Consider the following 19,517-nt stretch of genomic DNA (forward strand, 5'->3'; position numbering starts at 1 on the left):
ATCATAATATCAGACAGGTTTGGGTGTCCCAGGGGAAATACACTCAAGTTTCTTTCCATTCATCCCTCCGGGCCATTGCAATCCCAAAATTCGCCATTATACCATATGATATATAATATACCCATATACTAGCATTGTCCTAATTAGACGGTGCCAGAGAAAGGCAGACAGATGATACCACTAATTCCCCCCCAACTTCATCTAAATTCTGTTTATAACCTTTAATGCTAGACTTGAATTTATTCTTGTGGATTCTTAGCTCTCGTTTTTAATTCCTCATTTTTTTCCCTATCGGTTTTGATTTCTAGATAAGAAGAGTTCGGCTTAGCTGGCCAAAACTGTATTTCTCTATCAAGAATGTTACAAGCCTGTGACCAGAGCTGTAGTAAAAATCAATACTGTGTAGTTAACTATTTAATGATAGATAATGACAATTTCTATAAACATCAGAACTGGTGGTTTTGAATCAGAATACTCTTTAGAAAAGCTTCTTCCATCTTTATCAGTCATAACATGTTTTTTGCCAGGATGAAATAGTATGAAAAGTTGTTTAACTTGCTGACCTGGGCTGAGCATTTTTTTTGTCTGTTTCTAGAAACAAGACAGATTTTAATATGTTCTGTTAGGAACTAGAACCAAATTTTGTAATTTGGATCTCATATTTTAGTTATCTACTACGTGTTCTGAATGCAGCGACTCAGCACGGCACAGCTCGGTGTGCCCTGTAGAATGGTGTTATTTTAGCTCACAGCAATCATTAGCAATGCGTAAGCAGAGGTCATTCACCTTTCAGTACATGTTTATACAGCATATCTGCTTCTTATTTTTCCAGACACACTTTCCTACCCTCGGGGTCAATGAAGATCAGTGAGACACAAATTTCAGACAGTGGAATGTATATTTGTGTAGCCACAAATATTGCTGGGAATGTGAGTCAGTCAGTGAAGCTCAGTGTACATGGTAAGTTTTAACTTAAAGGATAATGATCTGCAAGCTTCCACATGGAATTTAGCATCATGCAGAACTTTTCAAACACTTTTCCATATGTACCTTAAATTGCTGTATTCTTTCAGATCATATTATTTCAATACACAAGTTGTTGTTATTGATTACACATAGAATCACATAATCACAAAATGTTAGGGATTGGGAAGGAAGCACTGTATACACACATATGTATACATGTGTATATATATATATATACACACCCCCCTTCCTTTAATGTTACGTAGACTCATGGAAGAATTATAGCACTGTATGACATCTGACTTTTTAAGTCAGCCAGAGGAGCTTTTAAAACTGAAAACTTTTGTTCTAGTGCACTTGGCTGCTCTTTGCGCAAGAGCTTTCTCAACTCTAAGTTGGCAAACAGTGACTGAGAACAGCAGAGTTGCTCGAGGCTTCTGGGGGTCAGATTCCCACCAACTTGATTGGAGTTCAATAGCCAAATTCTTTTGATAGCAAATGTAAAAGTTTGCTTGCTCAGGTGGTAGTGAAACCAGTGTGTAACTGTCACCTCTGCATCATAGAACCACGGGATAGTTTGGGCTGTAAGGGACCTTCCCAGCTCACCCAGTCCAACCCCTGCCGTGAGCAGGGACATCTTCACCCAGCTCAGGCTGGAGCACAGAGGAGGGTGCGTGCAGCAGCCGGATAAGGCTGATCAATCATAATTGTGGATGTATAGATAGTTCTGCTGTACTACAAATGTACCAGATTGGAATTCCTGCCAAATTCCTGAAACTTTCAGACCAGGCTAGTTCAGTTACAGTGGCTAAACCAGACTATTGTCTGGTTCTGTGTGTAGAGGAGTCTGATATCAGTGCACATCTTTGTTTATCCATAATTGTAAATTAACAGAGAGTGTGGAAAAATGGCACTTGTTATTGTTTCAGACATTCTTTTTAAGTCTTGTTATTCTCAATGAACCTTAGAAAGAAAAACAGGGTGGCAAAAAAGAGTTATGTTGGATTTGTATTATTCTTTGGGACCAGCAAAACCTCTTCCAGTCATATTTTATGGCCTCGTCTCAGCTTGTGTTTGGAAGCATACAAAGATCAGGGATTTGGGAAAGGAAATTAAAATGTCAAAAAGAAAATGTAATTAACTGTATCATAAAGCTTTTGAATTGTTTTGTGGATATAAATAGCCAATACTCATAGTTCCTTAGAAGTGCTCAGTATAACAGTATTACACTACTCATGTGGAAGTCATGCAGTAGAATTTGAAATGTAGCTTCTTCAAATAAGTTAAGCAATAGGTTATCATACAGCCTGTCCTATGCAGAGAACATACAGGGCTGCTCCCTTAGTCACCCGAGGGAATTTGATTTTTAGTGAATAAGGAAGGACATTTTCTTAAATGGCAAAACCAGAAAACAATTTCCCTCAAGAATGAACATGTACATCATTTTATCACATTACCGTGGACTAAACTTGTCTCCCTTAGTTCCTCCAAAGATACAGCGTGGGCCTCGAGTTCTGAAAGCCCAAGCTGGCCAGCGAGTGGACATACCCTGCAGTGCCCAGGGGATCCCTCCCCCGGCTGTCGCCTGGTTCAGAGCCCAAGGGGCTGTGCCCACAGGCGATGGGCAGTTCAGCCGCAGCCCGGACGGGGCTCTGAGCATCAGCAACGTCCAGCCGCCTGATGCCGGCGTCTACAAGTGTGTCGCTAGTAACGTAGCGGGCAGCGACACGTCAGAGATAACCCTACAAGTTCAAGGTATTTATATTGGGGCTGTTATCTTGTCACCTGGCCTGGCTATCTGTAATATCATGCCAGTGTTCTCTGGTTTATGTTTTGGAGGACAATGCTCTTTGCTGTTGTCTGTTACATGATGCAAAATCCAAACCTGTTTTAGATGTTATGTTCTGATGTTAAGTGAGGAAAATTAGAACAGGCAAATAATCTTTAGAGAGTTTGCAGAAATAATAAGAAGACACTCAAAATATATTACTTTTTTTTTTTTTTAATTAAAAAAAAAATCTTGAAGCTGCTTATGATTTTGTTTTGTAGTAGGTAATTAAAATCAGATTCCAGTATGGGAAAACTCTTTTTCAATTATTATCTCTATATGTGCAGATCTCTCAACTTTCAAACACTGTCTCTGAACCTCAGAACCTGGTGTCACAGCTTTCAGTGGAACTGGAATTTTGTATGAGCTGAAATGGAGCTCTTCACTCAATCAGTTATTATGATATTGAAATGCTGACAGGGCAACAGTGGTCAATGTGCTGATTTAAAAGTATAGTATAATTCCTCACTTGGTGAGCTGACATCCATCAGTGGAGCATGACTGGCAAACTAAGCAGGAATTATTTCTTCTTTGTTGTAGTCTAAAGGCAACATTCTGATCTCTTTGGATTAGAGGTGCTGAGAACTGCTTGTTACAAAAAACAAAGAACTACCAGTAAATGTACTTAATTATAAATAATAATCTTTGTATAGTCTCAGTCTGCATACAAGTTTAAAATGAGATGCAAGAACAAAGGATGAAGTAGCACTAATATGCAGTATGAGAAAAACCAGTTTTAAACAGTGTTTTTCAGATTTAGCAGAGACACCGTCTCTGCCTTCAAAACAAATACAAAGCCCCATTTGTACTGCATACTTCCTAAATATTCCTCTTGTAATTGAGACTGCTTGTATAGCACATTTCCTCAGTGGAAAGAGGGTTATTGGAATCTGACCGTGTGTGCATAAGAGAGACTGAGAAGCGGTTTGTATTGCCAAACCATATTTTTACATCTGGGAGCAGAGGTCAATAATTTCTTTGGGTTCTGATTTCCTTTCAGAGTCTCCTACTATTGAGGATCTGGACCCTCCATACAACAGCCCCTTCCAGGAAAGAGTGGCAAATCAGCGCATTGCGTTCCCATGTCCGGCAAAAGGTGTCTAGCGTTGTTACTAATTTTAGTGACAAAAGGTCATTTTTGTGTTATCATTGAAAATTACTAACTTTCATGGTAAAAACCTACAATACGCACAGGGATATTATAGTGGTAAAATTTTTAATGTTAAAACCATACTGTAACAGTCAGGGCTTCCTCTGAGTTTGAAAGCTTCTCGCCTCCATGGGCATTGTCCTGGCCAGTAGGGCTTCCAGCAAACAGTGCAAATTTATTGAATTTTTCTTATTCTGTACCAAAAGAAGCGTTTCTTTAAGTCTTACATTTTTCTCGTTAGGTATTCCAAAGCCTGTCATCAAATGGCTCCACAACGGCAGAGAGCTGACAGGCAGTGAACCTGGGATTTCAGTTCTGGAGGACGGGACGCTGCTGATCATAGCTTCTGTTACACCTTCCGATAACGGAGAGTACGTCTGTGTGGCAAGCAATGAAGCTGGAAGCACAGAAAGAAAATATAACCTGAAAGTTCACGGTAAATAATAGATATAACTGTCGGGGCACTATTTTTGAAGAACAGCTTCTCTTTTATTGTTGGAAATTGCATACCCCAAATCTGCCCATGTGCAGTTAGATTACAAAATCTAATCTGAGTACTTGCAGTGTTATTCTGATGCTCTGTACTATTTCTGTTGTTTCTGTTCTCCGTGACTTGATGCACAAACCATCTTTGTTTTGCTCAAAGAGCTGCATGCATCTCATTGGTAGAGGGCTTTAGTTATACTGGAAAACTTTAATGCAAGTGAACAAATGAAGACACTTATAGAGATTGAACACTGGGTGACGGAGCTGCACTTAAAATATAAATATGAGAAAAGTGGTTTATCAGAATGAGAACAGAATAGGAGAATTCTTGCTCCCTGATATTCTTCTTACAGAACCCTAAGGAATAACATAAGATTTGAGGATTAAGATGAAATTTAAGATGAAATAAAATTAGATTTAGGATTAAATTTTAGGATTATCCTCTTAAAATATTGATGGTGATTGTGGTTGAATGAATTTCCCTGGGAGTCTGTTATATGGAACAGAACAAAAGAACGCTCTGTTTTTTGAGAAAAAGGAGGAAGGACACAGGGGGATAGACAAATAGAAACATTGGGGAGGGAATGAAAATGGTCTGAGAAATTTAGATTACAGTGGTCCTTGGCGGGAAGCAGTAAGTGGGAAGTCACTAGAATAGGAGGCTTAATACATGACTCCGAGCTTTCTTTTAGTTCCTCCTGAAATTAGAGATCAAGAAAAGGTGACAAATGCATCTGTAGTTGTTCATCACCCTGTAAGTCTCTTCTGTGAAGTATCTGGTAACCCCTTCCCAGTCATCTCCTGGTATAAAGAAGATATCCAGGTATGTACGATTAACCTAATTGAGGTAACATAGCCATAAACAGTCAGTCTTGTGTTGACTTTTGAGTGCTTGCTTTGAGAACTCATTTACGTACATGCCTTTATGTATATTTAAACTGCACTAAGAACACCTCCACAAAAAGCCAGCCAAATATGGCTAATCCATTAATTCAGGTGTTCAATAGGTCAAAAGTAAACTTTTTGTTCTGCAGAGATTCAAATAATGGTATTTTCTTTATTCTATAGATGGAGCTCTCAGAGGTGATTTGAATTCCTCAGGGTTATCCTTGAGTCCTAGGCTTCTACTTGTAGCTAATAAGTGACCGTTTAAGATGAGGAGAGACCCTTTATGCACCCTTGGGACTGATCATTACTGATGAGCAAAGAATTTCTTTGCTTTTCCTATTCTCTCTTGGATGTTGAGCTACAAGTCATATTGAATAGACTGCAGAAGTTGAGGAGATTAGTGCTGTAACTGAAAGGGGAAACAGATTATCCTTAGACTAAACCTACCATTTTCTTATAAAAATCCAACTGTGATATTGGGCTGATGTAACTTGGATCACATAGGGCTAATGTCTCGGGTTCCTTCCAGGTTTTGGAAAGCAGTGCTGTCCAGATTTTGCACAATGGGAAGATACTTAAGCTCCTTAAAGCTGCTACTGACGATGCTGGACAATATTCATGCAAAGCCATAAATGTAGCAGGAAGTTCTGAGAAGCTGTTTAACCTGGACATATTAGGTTAGTTCTCTGTTGGTTTGGTCGTTTTTAAGATGATGATCTGAAAAACATTTGATACTTCAGAAACCATTAAATTTCAATTTATTATAAATGAATTCTTCCCTTCACTGTCCATTAAATATTGGCTGCTGAAACACTCTTCGTGGTGGCTTTTGAAGACTGAAAATTTTCCATTCTTGTAGTAACACAGACAAAATGCTGCTTTGCAATTCTGGGGCTTGGTCATGGGTGCTTTGTTTTGTATTTTGGGTGTATGGCAGTCTGCTGTAGCAGTCTGTTTATGCAGTTCATCAGCACAAGCATGGAAGTACTTGTCCTGGTGGAAATGATGTTGTGATCTCACAGGAGTCGCTTTGCAGTGAAAACTAGTGGTTTCAAGGGAGTAGCATAATCCGCCGCTGCTTTTCTCCTAGTTTCATCCCTTCCCGGTTAAATACCAGTTCTTCTTGTCATGTTTGTCTTTTTTAAAGTTCCACCAAGTATAATGGGTGCGGATACCCCTGGTGAAATGGCAGTCATCCTCAACCAGGAAATCAGTCTGGAGTGCAGAGCCACCGGCTTTCCTTTTCCTGACATTCACTGGTTCAAAGACGGCAAGTAAGTACATTATTGCTTTTGGGAGTTGTGTTGAGGTTATTCCTCCTGGAATGTCAAGGAAGAAGCTGCACTATGCCAGCAAGCTCAGCTTTTAACTGCCTAGTGTGAAGTTATTGGCAGTGAATAAGATTGGTGGTGCTGTGAAGTGGTGAATTCGTTAATCAGAAGTTATTATAGCATCCTGCTCTTCTTTGTGAACTGTTTCATTGCTGACACAGGCACTTGCGGACCAGATTTACAGTATTTGAAGCTGGACAACACTTGAACCAAGACAAATGTAACCATTTCTTTGACACAGAATCACAGAATTACACAGAATGTCAGGGATTGGAAGGGACCTCAAAAGATCATCCAGTCCAATGCCCCTGCTGGAGCAGGGACACTTAGATGAGACTACACATGAATTTAAACATATTATTAGTTAAAATACAGTTGTTTTGCTGACATGATTTTTCATTGGTAGACAGTAGCCATATCGAATGGTTTTCTAGATAGTGCCTTGTGCAGTTCTGCATATATACGTTCAAGGTTTTAAAACATTTATAGCCTGCATGTTTCTCTTCTTCATCTCATCTTCCAGGAAAGCACACCAAGAGAAGAATTCCCGGTGGCTTAAAATATTAGCTGAATAACAACGTGGGCTGTGCTTTTAAATAGTGTTAGTGTTTATCAATGTAGTTTGGTGTAGGTGTTGCCTATTACTCACAGATATTCTGCTGTGACAATTTATTGGGTTTTTTTATTGATATGCTGACACTTTCATCTAGTGAATGCAGAGATTTTGTTAGCAGCAAAGGACTGTCATGACCTAAGTAATTAGAAAAAGAAACTAAGATCAGGAGTAGGACTCTGGCTCTGATGCTGACATCCCAGACAACCTGAGTAAAGTACTTCTGTGTTTTGCTTCTTCTAAAAACTAGGAATAAAGTTAATTATAATAGTTGGTCACTTTGTAGTGATTCTGCGGAATAATACTGGTTATCTAGTGCTAAATGATACTCTTCAATGGTACAATTAGTGCCATTAAAGGACCCCTTCTTATCATTGTCAGTTTAAATTAATGTTGAAAGGATGGGGTCAGAGTTCTGTGAAGCAAAATAATCTCTATTCCAGGCCCTTGTTTTTGGGTGATCCCAATGTTGAGCTTCTGGACAAAGATCAAGTTCTACACATAAAGAGCGCTCGAAGGGTTGACAAAGGTCGTTACCAGTGCAGTGCCACCAACGCTGCTGGCAAACAAGTCAAGGAGGTCAAGCTGATCGTCCACGGTGAGTTTATAGAATGCCTGATCCAAGAAGATCCTTTAGTTTTACTCCTAAGTTTTATTTTTTCAATGGAGATGCTCAAACAAATATAAATTAAGGCTCTGACCTTGCGAAATTTGTGTACAAACGTAACTTAACTCGTGTCAATGTAGCGATCTTTTTGAGCATTTATGCGTATCAAGTAAAGTATGGATGTAGTCTTTGAAAGCTCGACCTTTCAGTGGATTTTATGTGCTTTTTATTAGTTTCTAATTTGTGAAAGCCAAAAATCTTGAAAGACTCTCAAATTTTGCTATTGATTAGTTCCAACTGAATTATTTTATTATCCCATTGACTTCATTATTTTGATCTGTCTTAGGGAGGAGAAAATGATTTAGAAGATTTTAATTTTAATACACTCATAGTCTTATTTTCCTTAAACTAGTGCTAGGAGTAAACGTTAGCCGGGAACATTTCTGAAGCATGGAGCAACCACATGCACAGAAATACGCCTGTACACCACTCAGGGAATCTCATTCCATTGAGATCAAAGAAAATGCTGTGAGGACTTGCAGGTGATTGTAACTGTTGTGAGATTAAAGGAATAAAAACCCCCACAACTTTTGGATGAGTAAACCTTACTTCAGGTTCTTCAGAACATGCAATAGTAGAATAGAATATCTCTTTAGTTTTAAATTTCTCATTCTTCCTGGCTGGACAAATGGAAACCCATGGACTAAGTGAGGAACCCAGTGCTAATCCTTGCTAGTTCATTCTTTGTTTTAGCTCTTCAGCCCTGCTTTGGGCTCTGACATTTTCCCCAAACACCGTGCTAAAACTGTTCCCCATCTCTGTGGATGAAAGCATTTGCTGATAAAGTTCCTTCACCCTTGAACTCCATGTGTTTCAGCATATTTTAAAGGTTTGCATATTTTTGCAAACAAGTTATTTAATTACGAAAATATTTAGTCCTGATTTGATTGTCTGCAAGGCCCGTCTCATAGGTGTAGATCCATTCACTGGCACTTCGCTGTGCATTTCTGTGGTGGGGCTTTAAATGGGCACTCTGTGGAAGTCGGTGGAATTTTAGGATATACGGAGCACGTTTGGCGGCAGAGGAGTTAATGTGTCTGCCAGATGTGTTTGGGACTTCCAGCAGTCATAAATTTAGCTGTTGCCAATTGCACTGTGCTTTTATTACTTCTACAGAGATTTACGAACTCTTTATATTGGCTGATTTACACAAGAGCTTGTTTGCTAGAAAAATCCGCGTACTGCTGCCTAGCGAGCAAGGGAAATGACTATGGGCCAAAAGTTTCAAAAATAGGAGCATAAAACTAGACTGTTAAGCTCATATTTAGTCTCAGAGTAAGTGACTTCATCTTCAGAAGTTTGGAGTGTGGAGCAGTTCCCACTCCGGTCATAGAGGCTCTTGGATGCATTTGGTATTTTCAATAGCAGGTTCCTCGCTGGGAGGATGCACCTCCCAAGGTGAACGGGGGTTACTCGCTCTTCACCGTGGTGAAGAGAAAGGCAAAAACACCAGGGAGGCTTGGAAGGCCAACCGAGCTAAAATCTTTTATTCTTCCAACATTCTAATGTTTAATCTATTTAAATCTGCACAGACTTGTATACTAAGATTTTAAACTGTTGTTTTGTGTTTTGAAATAGTTCCTCCTAGTATTAAAGGAGGGAATATGACCACGGAGGTATCGGTGCTTCTTAACAATCTTATAAATTTGGAATGCGAAACCAAGGGAATCCCTGTTCCTACGATTACGTGGTACAAAGAGGGACGCCCGATTATTTCCAGCCCCCAAGCTCTGTATGTGGATCGGGGACAATTCCTGCAGATACCTCGGGCGCAAGTTTCAGATTCTGCGAAGTACACTTGCCGCGTTACCAACGCTGCTGGGGCTGCTGAGAAAATATATGATGTGGATGTCCACGGTAAGCAAGAGTTTATTGAACTTGGTTATTTGCAATGTTACAGGAAGTACATTTTGAAAGCTTTTCTGCCTTCAGAAGGTATTTGCAGGGCTGTTGAGCATGGGCACCAGTCAGAGGTTGTGTTTAAAGAGTGGCCTGTGTTAGCAGGGCCGTGTGAAGGGAGCTTTACACCCCGTGCTTTATGTGGCTCTCAAAAAGCTCTTGAATTCATGGGCCTTGGTACCACGCTGTAGTGAAGTATCAAAACTAATTCTCTGTATATCCTTCCGCTTTGTCACACGTGTGTGCTGAACAACACTTACTTGAAATTACCACTCTAGGTGGGATCTTTAATGTACTGTTTGAAGACCTTCAGGTTTAGTTCTTCCATCCCAAAGCCCTGCAGATCCACTGTTTCATACTGATGGTCAATACTGAACCGCTTCATTTGACTTCTCTGTTTCCCCTTTGTCTTGGCTTGCCTCCGCAGCAAATTCTCACATGAAATTGCGCGTGACATAACAGCATATAGAGCCCAAGTGGGTGGGGAGGAACTAACCCATTTGCTCTTAATACATTTTCTGGCTACAGAATTAATCACTCACAATATATTTTTCCCTTCCTACAGTTCCTCCAGTAATTGAGGGCGATGCTGACGGAGCCCAGAACAGGCAGGTGGTTGCTGGCAATTCACTGACGTTGGAGTGTAAAGCTGCTGGTAACCCCCCGCCTCTCCTGACCTGGCTAAAGGATGGCGTGCCCGTGGAAGTGAGCGACAAGCTCCGCGTCAGCTCTGGTGGGAAGAAGCTGGAGATCCTGAACGCTGCTGAGGCTGACCAGGGCCAGTATTTGTGTGTGGCCACAAGTGTAGCTGGAGAGCAAGAAATCAAATACGACGTTGAAATCTTAGGTATGTGAGCAACAGAACTAGATTTACCAGATTTCTGCAAACCTAATAAAGCCTGGTTTTTAATTTTTGCTTTATATCGTTATATGAAATACACGTTAGTCAAGCTACATATATAGTTAAACCTGGGCACTGCACACTTTTTCGGTCCAGGTTTACAGGACAGCTTGAAGACTCAAACTTTCAGGTTTGTTTTTTGAAGAATTTTTGTGCATGTGATAGGTAAATATTATTCTCAGTAACGTTTAAAATTCTTCGATCTCGCCTTCATAGAAGAAAATGATAAAAATGAAAGATATCAATTAAAAATATTACTGGGGGAGAACACCTTTCTTGGAATGAGTTGTATTGTGCAGTTTGTAGCCTTTTATTGAAAAATATGTTTTCTTTTTCCATTGAAACCTTTACCATGGTCTGCATCTCAGCAGCCCTTTCTGAACAGCTCTAGGTAAATGACTTGTACAAATGCTAATCCCATTCTCTTGACATGGAAGGCTGTATTTACAACTTCCGAGGCTTGATTTTTAGGTTTTGAACTACCCTCTTGTAGAACATTGCATTCTATTGCACATAGATGTAGAACATTTGTTGTGCCTCTCCAGGTGTATCTCACAGCCCACCTGCCCCTGCAAGAGAACCAGACAGGATGAAGAGGACCCAGCAGAGGCTCCTCGGCACCTTTGTTTATTCCTTCTGCTCACAGAGCATGCTAAAAGTTTCCCCCGCCCCTCCTTGTTCACAAGGTTGTTCGGATAGAATCTGAAAAAAAAAATAACAACAACAACAAAAAAAACCCACCAAAAAGCAATTAAAAAAGAGTGAGGAGAGTAATTTGAATCCACATAATATCATTGGGGAGGTGTTTCTCTTGAAGAAGGAACGATGATGAACTGCAAATCTATATGTGTCCTGAAGTGTCCCAAAGTTTTTAACGTTACTATTTGAGATAGACTTTTATGACATCTCTAAATGCTTAAATGTTTCTGTTGATGGATTTTGCTGTCTTACAGTCCCACCGCTCGTGGAAGGTGGGGATGAGCTCTTGGACTACATTGTGATCCTCCAGAGCCCTTTGGAGTTGGATTGTTCAGCAACAGGGGTTCCTTCACCAACTATCACGTAAGGGGATTGCTATGATGGTAGAAAAAAATAACAATAACCTGATGCTTGCTGAGGTGAGCTTGGAGGTAGTCTTTGTGAAGTGCCCATGTTATTTAGTGATAGTTAACGCGTGGAGGACACACTCCTGGCTCTACCGAAGAAACCATCGAGCACACGCATGTCAGGGTTTTGTTTTAAAGTGAGTTGGTATGTTGTGCCAATATGCGTGTCCTGGAAATTAGAATAGATAACGAGAGCTGACAACTGTTGTTCCCTTGGTAAGGGAGCTGTGCACTTTTCATCTGCCACCAATGATTGTTTTTGCTTTAGAGATTTCTGTCTGCCTCTGCTGGTGGCAGCTGCTTTCACTGTGGCTTCCTAGCTGTCACCTTTCTGACTTCTTTAGAGCCCATTCCCCTGTGTTCCCTTCTCCTAATAAACCATTTCAGTCTGTGCCACTCAGAGAAGCAGAATACTACCAGACATCTCCAAACCTTCCTAGAAATGCAAATAGAATAACCAGGACATTTAGTTTAATAGAATTGTGCATATTTCAGGAGTGTTGTTGATCTTACTTAAATAGAGATCTTAGACTGTACTTTCTTTTTGGTAGGTGGTTGAAAGATGGTCAACCAGTTGAAGAGGGAGCTGGACGTAAGATCTTATTCAATGGACAAAAACTTCTCATCTCTCGAGCTCAAGTGTCAGACACTGGCCGCTATAAATGTGTGGCTGCAAATAAGGCAGGAGAACATGAAAGAGAATTTGATGTTACTGTGCATGGTATGTTACTCCTGGAGTGGGGTGGGGGAAGCAGCAGACTGCCTTTATTTTAAATTGCTGACAAGAACATACTCAGATTTTCTGTAGAGGTTTATTTGTATTAGTGGGTTGAAAAACTGGGCATGAAAGTATGTGAAACAGAAGTGGAGCTGCTCTTACCTGTGGAATATTGCTTCTATATGCTGAGATGTATATGTTCAAATGATACTTCATTTTTGTTTCTGGTGCTTCTTGCAGTTCCTCCAACCATCAAATCAGCAGGGACTTCTGAGAGAGCTGTTGTGATATCCAAGCCTGTGACACTGCAGTGTGTAGCCAGCGGCATTCCCAGCCCTTCCATCACCTGGTTAAAAGATGGTCAACCAGTAAATACAGCCAGAGGAAATATAAGAGTAAGAACTACTCTCTTATGGGATCTAAATAATGAAAGATAGTTACGATATACTGTACATGTTAGCGCTTCTTTTCCTTTTACTTCCCTCCTGCTGTGATATAAAGATCCATCCTGGAGAGCGATGGGCTTTTTACCTGAATAGGACAGTATTTCAGATCAAATAACAGTGCTCAGTAGACTGAATCCCATTAGACACCTAATCTGAAGAGTCCATGACTGTAAATTCAGCAACCGGCTCCTTTCAGTTGTACTTTAACCTCCAAGGTATGGTTATCTGCCAGTCACAAGGTGGCTCTACCCAGGTGTCACTGTGAGGCGGGTTTAGATGAGTTTTTCTATAATCACTGCTGTTGCAGCACCTACTTATACATTCCCTTCTCACTGTGAGATTCTGACTTTCCATGAACAGCCCTTCCCAGTGCTTGCATGCTCCGGGGGGATCGAACGCTTGTAGTGGCTTTGATGTACTTTAGGCTGGAGCAATTTTTGACATCTTGCCAGCGGCAGCTCTCTGCCTACAGCCTCCTCTTCACCTTGCTTGCCTGCCCCTCTGCCATCTAGGTCTCCTCACTGCTCTACACCTAATAATCCTGATGTCCCAGGAGCTCTGAAGTCTCTGAACTATCAAGACACCTCTTGCATGAGTAGTAGCCCCAGGTTAGAAGAAAGATGAGGCTGTGGCTGTATTCAGCATAAAACATTTGCTTTGCCATGACGCTCAGCGGCTCTGCCTGGGATGGTTGTGTAAAGTGGTTCCCTGCTCTCTGTTTTGGTACAGCTGGAGTCTTCAGGCCGTATTCTGCAGGTTGTCAAGGCCCTGCTCGAAGATGCTGGCCGGTACACTTGTGTGGCAACAAATGCTGCAGGAGAAGCCCAACAGCACGTTCGGCTTCATGTGCATGGTAATGACTTTTCTGCCTCTCCTTAGAAGCTAAAAGTGGCTGTTTGAAGGCAGCTTTTTGACATCCGTATTCCTTTCTCTTTTAAGCTCTGGCATTTTTGTTGTCTCTGCACATCCATCTTTCAGTTTTCTTTCCTTATCCCACTCTATTAGTAAGAACTCAGGGCCAAAGCTGTCTTTCTCGGGATTTAGCCTTCCTCACGTGGTGCTGCAGGCCGCAGAAAGGAGCGCACCTTTCCAGTGATCTCTTCAGAGGTTCGCAAGAAGCCAAAAGCGTTGCCACTAACCCACTGCTCTTCTGAATTAAGACATGATGTATCACCATGGGCATTATTAATTTGTTCCAGGTCTTCTGGGGATAACAGTACTCCCCATGACCTTGGAAGGCAGAAATTTTACAGGAATTACTTTTCTGAGCAAGAAACAGTCACTTACGAGGTGATTTTTCAGACAGTTTAATAGAAATTTTGGTTTGCAGCTGAAACCAATGTAAAAGGAATCAGGGAAGCCTGAGAATCTGTTGTTTGCATGTGAATTTAATGAATGCTCTCACCATGATTTTCATATATTTGCCTCAGAAGTGGTCACAAAGTATTGTGCATTCCTGTTGTGACCCAATCTTCAAAGGATACAGGAGATGCGGGAATGGACTGTGGCAAAATGCTCATGATGAGTATGATTATGTTGATTTTATTGTCAAACCAAGTCAGAAACTGGAAGATGTTAAACCGGAAGGCACACAGATTGCAGTATCTTCATAGAGGAGACTTGGAAAGAGAAACCACACTCACCTATACTGTGATAATTGCATCATAGTTAATTTTAGTGTCAGCCCCATGCTCATAAATACCTCTTTTGTTCTCAGTCTTTATGTTTGAAGTGTAATTATCTGGTGCTTCTGTCGTTTTACAGATTTGTAGACTGTAGTAAGTCAAAGAGTCTTGCTTTGTCAAAGCTGTGTACAACATTCAGTTTAATGTTACCAGTACAAGCGGGATGAGCTTGCCGTGGTAGCTCTGTATTGTACACCCATTTCCTGCAAGTCCATTTTAAGAGCCATTTTTCCTGACAAAGAGTAGTAAAAATAATGTTTTATTCCTCTTGACACTAATGAGGTTATATAATTAAAGAGTATTCCCATTTCAAACACGAACTTTCTTGAGAAATCCCTTGGTTCTCCAGCAGTTAGCTGAAGCTTGTGCAATCCCTTGTCCAAAGTTTCTCAGAGGGCAGATTACTGGATGTTCTGCTAGCTGGATGGCTGAACTAATGAAAACCTGATGCCTTTGTCTTTTCCCAGAACCACCCAGTCTGGAAGATGCGGGGAAAATGTTAAATGAAACCGTGGTGGTGAATAATCCGATCCATCTTGAATGCAGAGCGTCTGGGAACCCGCTGCCAGGTATGCACACGCACCTGGGAGAACCTGAAGCAGAGCTGATCCAGGCGTTTCACTTTTATATGTCTTTTGAAAATAGTGGATGTTCTGCATGTGGAGTTAATTCTGTCTTTTTTAAACTATTTAATGCTCTGTATAACGGGAAATGTCAATATATGAACTGGTGTAGACCAAGACTTGAGGAATTCTGATCCCCGCAGTTTTTAATTAAATGAATTGAAACCACAAAGATAATCTACTCCCTTGCACGTGCAGTGATGCCCTGTCCATAGACAAGAATACTAAATCAGCTTTAAACACCCACACTCTTTTTCCCCGCTAGGGCAATATTTATAGCGTAGGGCAGGATTCAAACAATAGCCGGTGTATTGAGGGTGCCTGTGGGCTGTGGCCATGTCTAGGGCCTTATCTCAAGTCTAGGGAAAGTCGCAGGAGGTTCTTTGTTTGATCTGGGCCTTTTGCCTGTGAGAATGAGTGGATTTTCTGTGTGTGTACAGTGCTTTCTGTGGCTTGCCCCGATGAGAAATTCAACTGATGAATTTATGGGTTCTCATTATATTCTAAGCTTTGGAAACTAGACTGTGTGTGTCTGTTTGTATTTTATTTTCCACACATTTTGTCAACTCACAATCTGAAAGAATTTGGCTCCTGTTTAGACCAATGGGTCTTTTGAATAGTTTCTGGCCTGGAAAAAAGTCGAAAGCGATCTGGATTTTGGTTACTTCATTGCTGGGGTTCTTTCAGCGCTCAGATTTTTGGATTAGATCTTTTTTTACAGTCAATCTTTTTTTCTTTCTGCTGTCAAGATATGCAGATAAAAATTTATTTCCTTTTTTCCAGTGTGTGTTTTTTGTTCCCACCTTCTTCTGATGCAATATAAAAATACCATGTTAATGTGAGAATAATTTTCTACATCAATTATTGTACAGCAAAACTGAGGAATAATGTATAACTAATATATCTAGTAGAGCACATTATTCTTGTGCTGATGATAGCCCCATTTTTAGAAGAATGATGTTACTAAATTTCAGGTGAGCATCCAGGTTCACCTTCTCTACCTTTTCAAGAATTAGTTCGCAGCAAAGCATTATTTTCTAGAATAATTTATATTTGTATAAAGCAAAATTTGGAATTGTTGGGTGTATATGTAAAATTAGATGAAAACATTAGGATTTTGTATCCATTTTGCACTCTCTTGTCTTATCAAATTGCCCATTATTTTAGGACAAACAATTAAAATGATGCTCAGATGATTTATACAATAAAACCAATTCGTTTACCTCTTTTGAGGTATGATGTGATGCTATATACTAATGTAGATATGACATTAGCAAAGAAAAGTGATAGCGCAACGTGACACTGAAGAAGAAGGAAGCTTGTGTGCAGCGGTCAGGCCAGATGCTTCTTGAATGTGGGTCTTTCACAGAAATCTTGGGTGCTATGAAAGCTAATTCAGTAAGTATCTCAGTTTCATCCAAGTGAACGCTGAAGTGATGCCCGTACAACATCAGTTCCACGTTCTGTTGATGGAGGGTGCCATCTTTTGGCTGAGATGCAAAAAAGTCCTTGGATTTTGTTGATCAAGTTCCCATAACATTTCCCTTTGGTGTAGTACCAGTTTTCTGGGCTTCATTTTCAGTTTTTCAGCCTGCCAGCTGAACTTTGGTGTCATTGCTTGGGTTTTGATTCTATACACTTCCTCAGGTGGTCCACTGTAACGTAGTAATACTTTAGGTTAAAGGTGAAAAAATTATGTATTTCATATTATTATGTCTTTTTAAACAGCTGCTCTTGACCTTGGTATGAGATGAGTAAATCCCTATAAGTATGCTTTGTGCGATAATGTTCTAAGTTCAGAGCATTTTTTTTCATAAATACATCATGTGCGCGGATGATGGTGTCAAAGTTTGCTGATGAATTCTCTAGGCAAAGTCAGTATTTGGCATAAATGTTACCGATTTCCTCATCTTTTGAGTTACGTTTTAATTGTTATTAATCACAATTAATATTGATATTGGTTTGTAAATGGTGTGTATCTGAAAGCTTCGATGGAAAGTTTGAAGACTGACTGGTTGCTTTGCTTGTAATGGGGGTATTTTGGGCAACTTCTCCATATTTCCTTTTATTTTCCAGCTATCGCGTGGTACAAGGACGATCGGCCCCTTACCAGGGCTGCCAGCGCCGCTTTTCTGAACCGAGGGCAGGTTCTGCACATTGAGGGGGCTCAGATCTCCGACACCGGCATTTATAAGTGCGTGGCTGTCAATGCAGCGGGCACAGCCGAGTTGTTTTACAGTCTTCAGGTTCACGGTAAGTATTTTAAAACTTACAAAATACACCTACATGCACCAGCTTTCCTCTTTTCAGGTTTCAAGCCTGCTTAGCAGACTGATCGTTGCTCATCACACCATCATACTGGAAGAGATACAGCAGGGGCCAGAGGGAAGAAAATTCACTTTGTTTGGTTTTCAGCGACATTAGAATATGTGTTTTGAATTAGGAAGGTGTGGTAAGGCAGGTCAGTTCTAGGAAGAATGCGCAGAGACACCAGATTTGTGGAAGAGGGATTTAAGTTATCACTTCAGCAACTTGACCTCGCAGTTGCTGGGTTTTGTTGTAGATGACTCTAAAGCTCACAGTGGATAAAGAAAGGACACAGATCAAATGCTCTTTCAGAGTTTTAAAGACAAATGTCCTGTGTCTAATAAGATGAAGTGGAAGTGTGAGTGTTTGCAGACATGAGAGACCTGATCCAAAGCCAAATTGGAGCTTTTCCACCGATTTCAGTGGCTTTTGGATGGGGCTGCTTCTTCTTATCATTGATACATGCATATTCATTTAGCTGCTTTTCTGTGGGAGTCTTCCATGCAAAACTGCAGCCAAAATTTGGCACAGTGTCCCCAGCAGAGATGCACGCAGAGTATGTGGTTCCTATTAACGTTAATTAACAAATAATGAGTGGGGCAGTACATTTCCAGGGAATTAATGACCATCAAGGGAAAAACTGATGGCTCAAGACGTGGTCAAAGACAATTAACCCCACCCAGTGATTAATTTGCAGGAAATATTTACGCCAAGGTCATTATTCTGGTTAAACCAAAAAATGAAAAATAACTCCTAAGTATATCTTTTATGGGTGGTGGAATTTCAGCAGATATATCTGGAGTTTCCTAGGGAACTAATACTTTCTGACTTAGACACCTAAAATTGGTTCCCCTTCCAGAACAGAACACATGCAGTTGCAACCAGGACTAATCGCATCAAAGGAAACTAAAACACCTATCCAGGAACCTGCTTAATTCAACTTGTGTCATGCCAGGCTTACAATGGAGTGCTTTTTGAATTTACCATAAACAGATTTAGCATCAATTTATTAAGAGTTTATGAGTTTGAGAAAAGTTGATTTTTTCCCTTCTCAATAGTGGAAACAAGAACAGGTTAAAGTGTGAAGAACAGAAAGAAGAACAGAAAGTTAGGGTAGTATTACTGAAACCCTGCTCTCAGTTTCTGTAAGGCCGTTGGCATCTATGTTGGTCAATCACTGGTCCTATTCAACAACTTTGGCTGCTGATAATGTTGTGGATGCAGTAGCTACAGTGGAAATGATCTGATCAGTTTTGCCTTAAAAACAGGGCTTGATGCTGCAGACTTAACATGAAATGGAACTAGGCAGACCTACTGAAGGAAGCAGGTTGAATTCCAGTTTAGTAATTCATATGATTTCATTGTATCAAGATTTTTCCACTTCTTTCTCACCACTGTAACTTTTTCAGGCATCTAAGAACAATGTATGTTATTGTATTGAAATAGGAGAACTGTGTGCTTGTGTAGGGGGTAAAAAAGATTATAAAGTCACGCTTTCTTTTTTTTGTGCTATTTCTGCTGTTACTGGCATTTATCTAAGAGTAGGTGGCCTGAGTTACGGGCTGTTAGAGGTTGCTAAATTTATTAACGAATCCTATTTTCTGTACACAGTTTTATACATCTATGTTTTCTCCCATAGGATACATGTGAGTAGATCACACCATTCTCATCCTTCTAGGAGAGGCTCAAAGTGTTAAGTTTTGTACTGATACTGACTGTAGAGCTTTATGACTAAGTTATTAGTGTTAGGAGCAAATAGAATTGTTCTTATTCTTCTGATAAATGAAACTTCTCCCTTTTTTAATACTTCGTCTCCCTTTTTAACATAGCTCTACGAAATTTGCTAGATTGTATACCTACAGTAAGTGTTTTGAGATGTTCCATGAAGATGTTTTTAATCATC

General features: G+C 40.3%; 1 protein-coding gene across 1 annotated transcript in view; it reads left to right on the forward strand.

Annotated features, from left to right (window-relative positions):
- The window catches only part of HMCN1 (hemicentin 1), a 186,131-nt gene that overhangs the window by 87,698 nt on the left and 78,916 nt on the right, over positions 1-19,517 (forward strand). Inside the window, exons 23-38 of the mRNA XM_065841673.2 lie at positions 833-960; positions 2,449-2,721; positions 3,795-3,890; positions 4,186-4,380; positions 5,123-5,253; positions 5,848-5,995; positions 6,466-6,592; positions 7,706-7,860; positions 9,508-9,786; positions 10,394-10,675; positions 11,683-11,791; positions 12,387-12,556; positions 12,794-12,948; positions 13,729-13,852; positions 15,152-15,253; positions 17,384-17,560. Of these exons, the coding sequence (XP_065697745.2) occupies positions 833-960; positions 2,449-2,721; positions 3,795-3,890; positions 4,186-4,380; positions 5,123-5,253; positions 5,848-5,995; positions 6,466-6,592; positions 7,706-7,860; positions 9,508-9,786; positions 10,394-10,675; positions 11,683-11,791; positions 12,387-12,556; positions 12,794-12,948; positions 13,729-13,852; positions 15,152-15,253; positions 17,384-17,560 (2,651 nt within the window). The remainder of the gene's footprint in view (positions 1-832; positions 961-2,448; positions 2,722-3,794; positions 3,891-4,185; positions 4,381-5,122; positions 5,254-5,847; positions 5,996-6,465; positions 6,593-7,705; positions 7,861-9,507; positions 9,787-10,393; positions 10,676-11,682; positions 11,792-12,386; positions 12,557-12,793; positions 12,949-13,728; positions 13,853-15,151; positions 15,254-17,383; positions 17,561-19,517) is intronic.

This window comes from Patagioenas fasciata, chromosome 6, assembly GCF_037038585.1.
Source record: "Patagioenas fasciata isolate bPatFas1 chromosome 6, bPatFas1.hap1, whole genome shotgun sequence".
NCBI lineage: Eukaryota > Metazoa > Chordata > Aves > Columbiformes > Columbidae > Patagioenas > Patagioenas fasciata.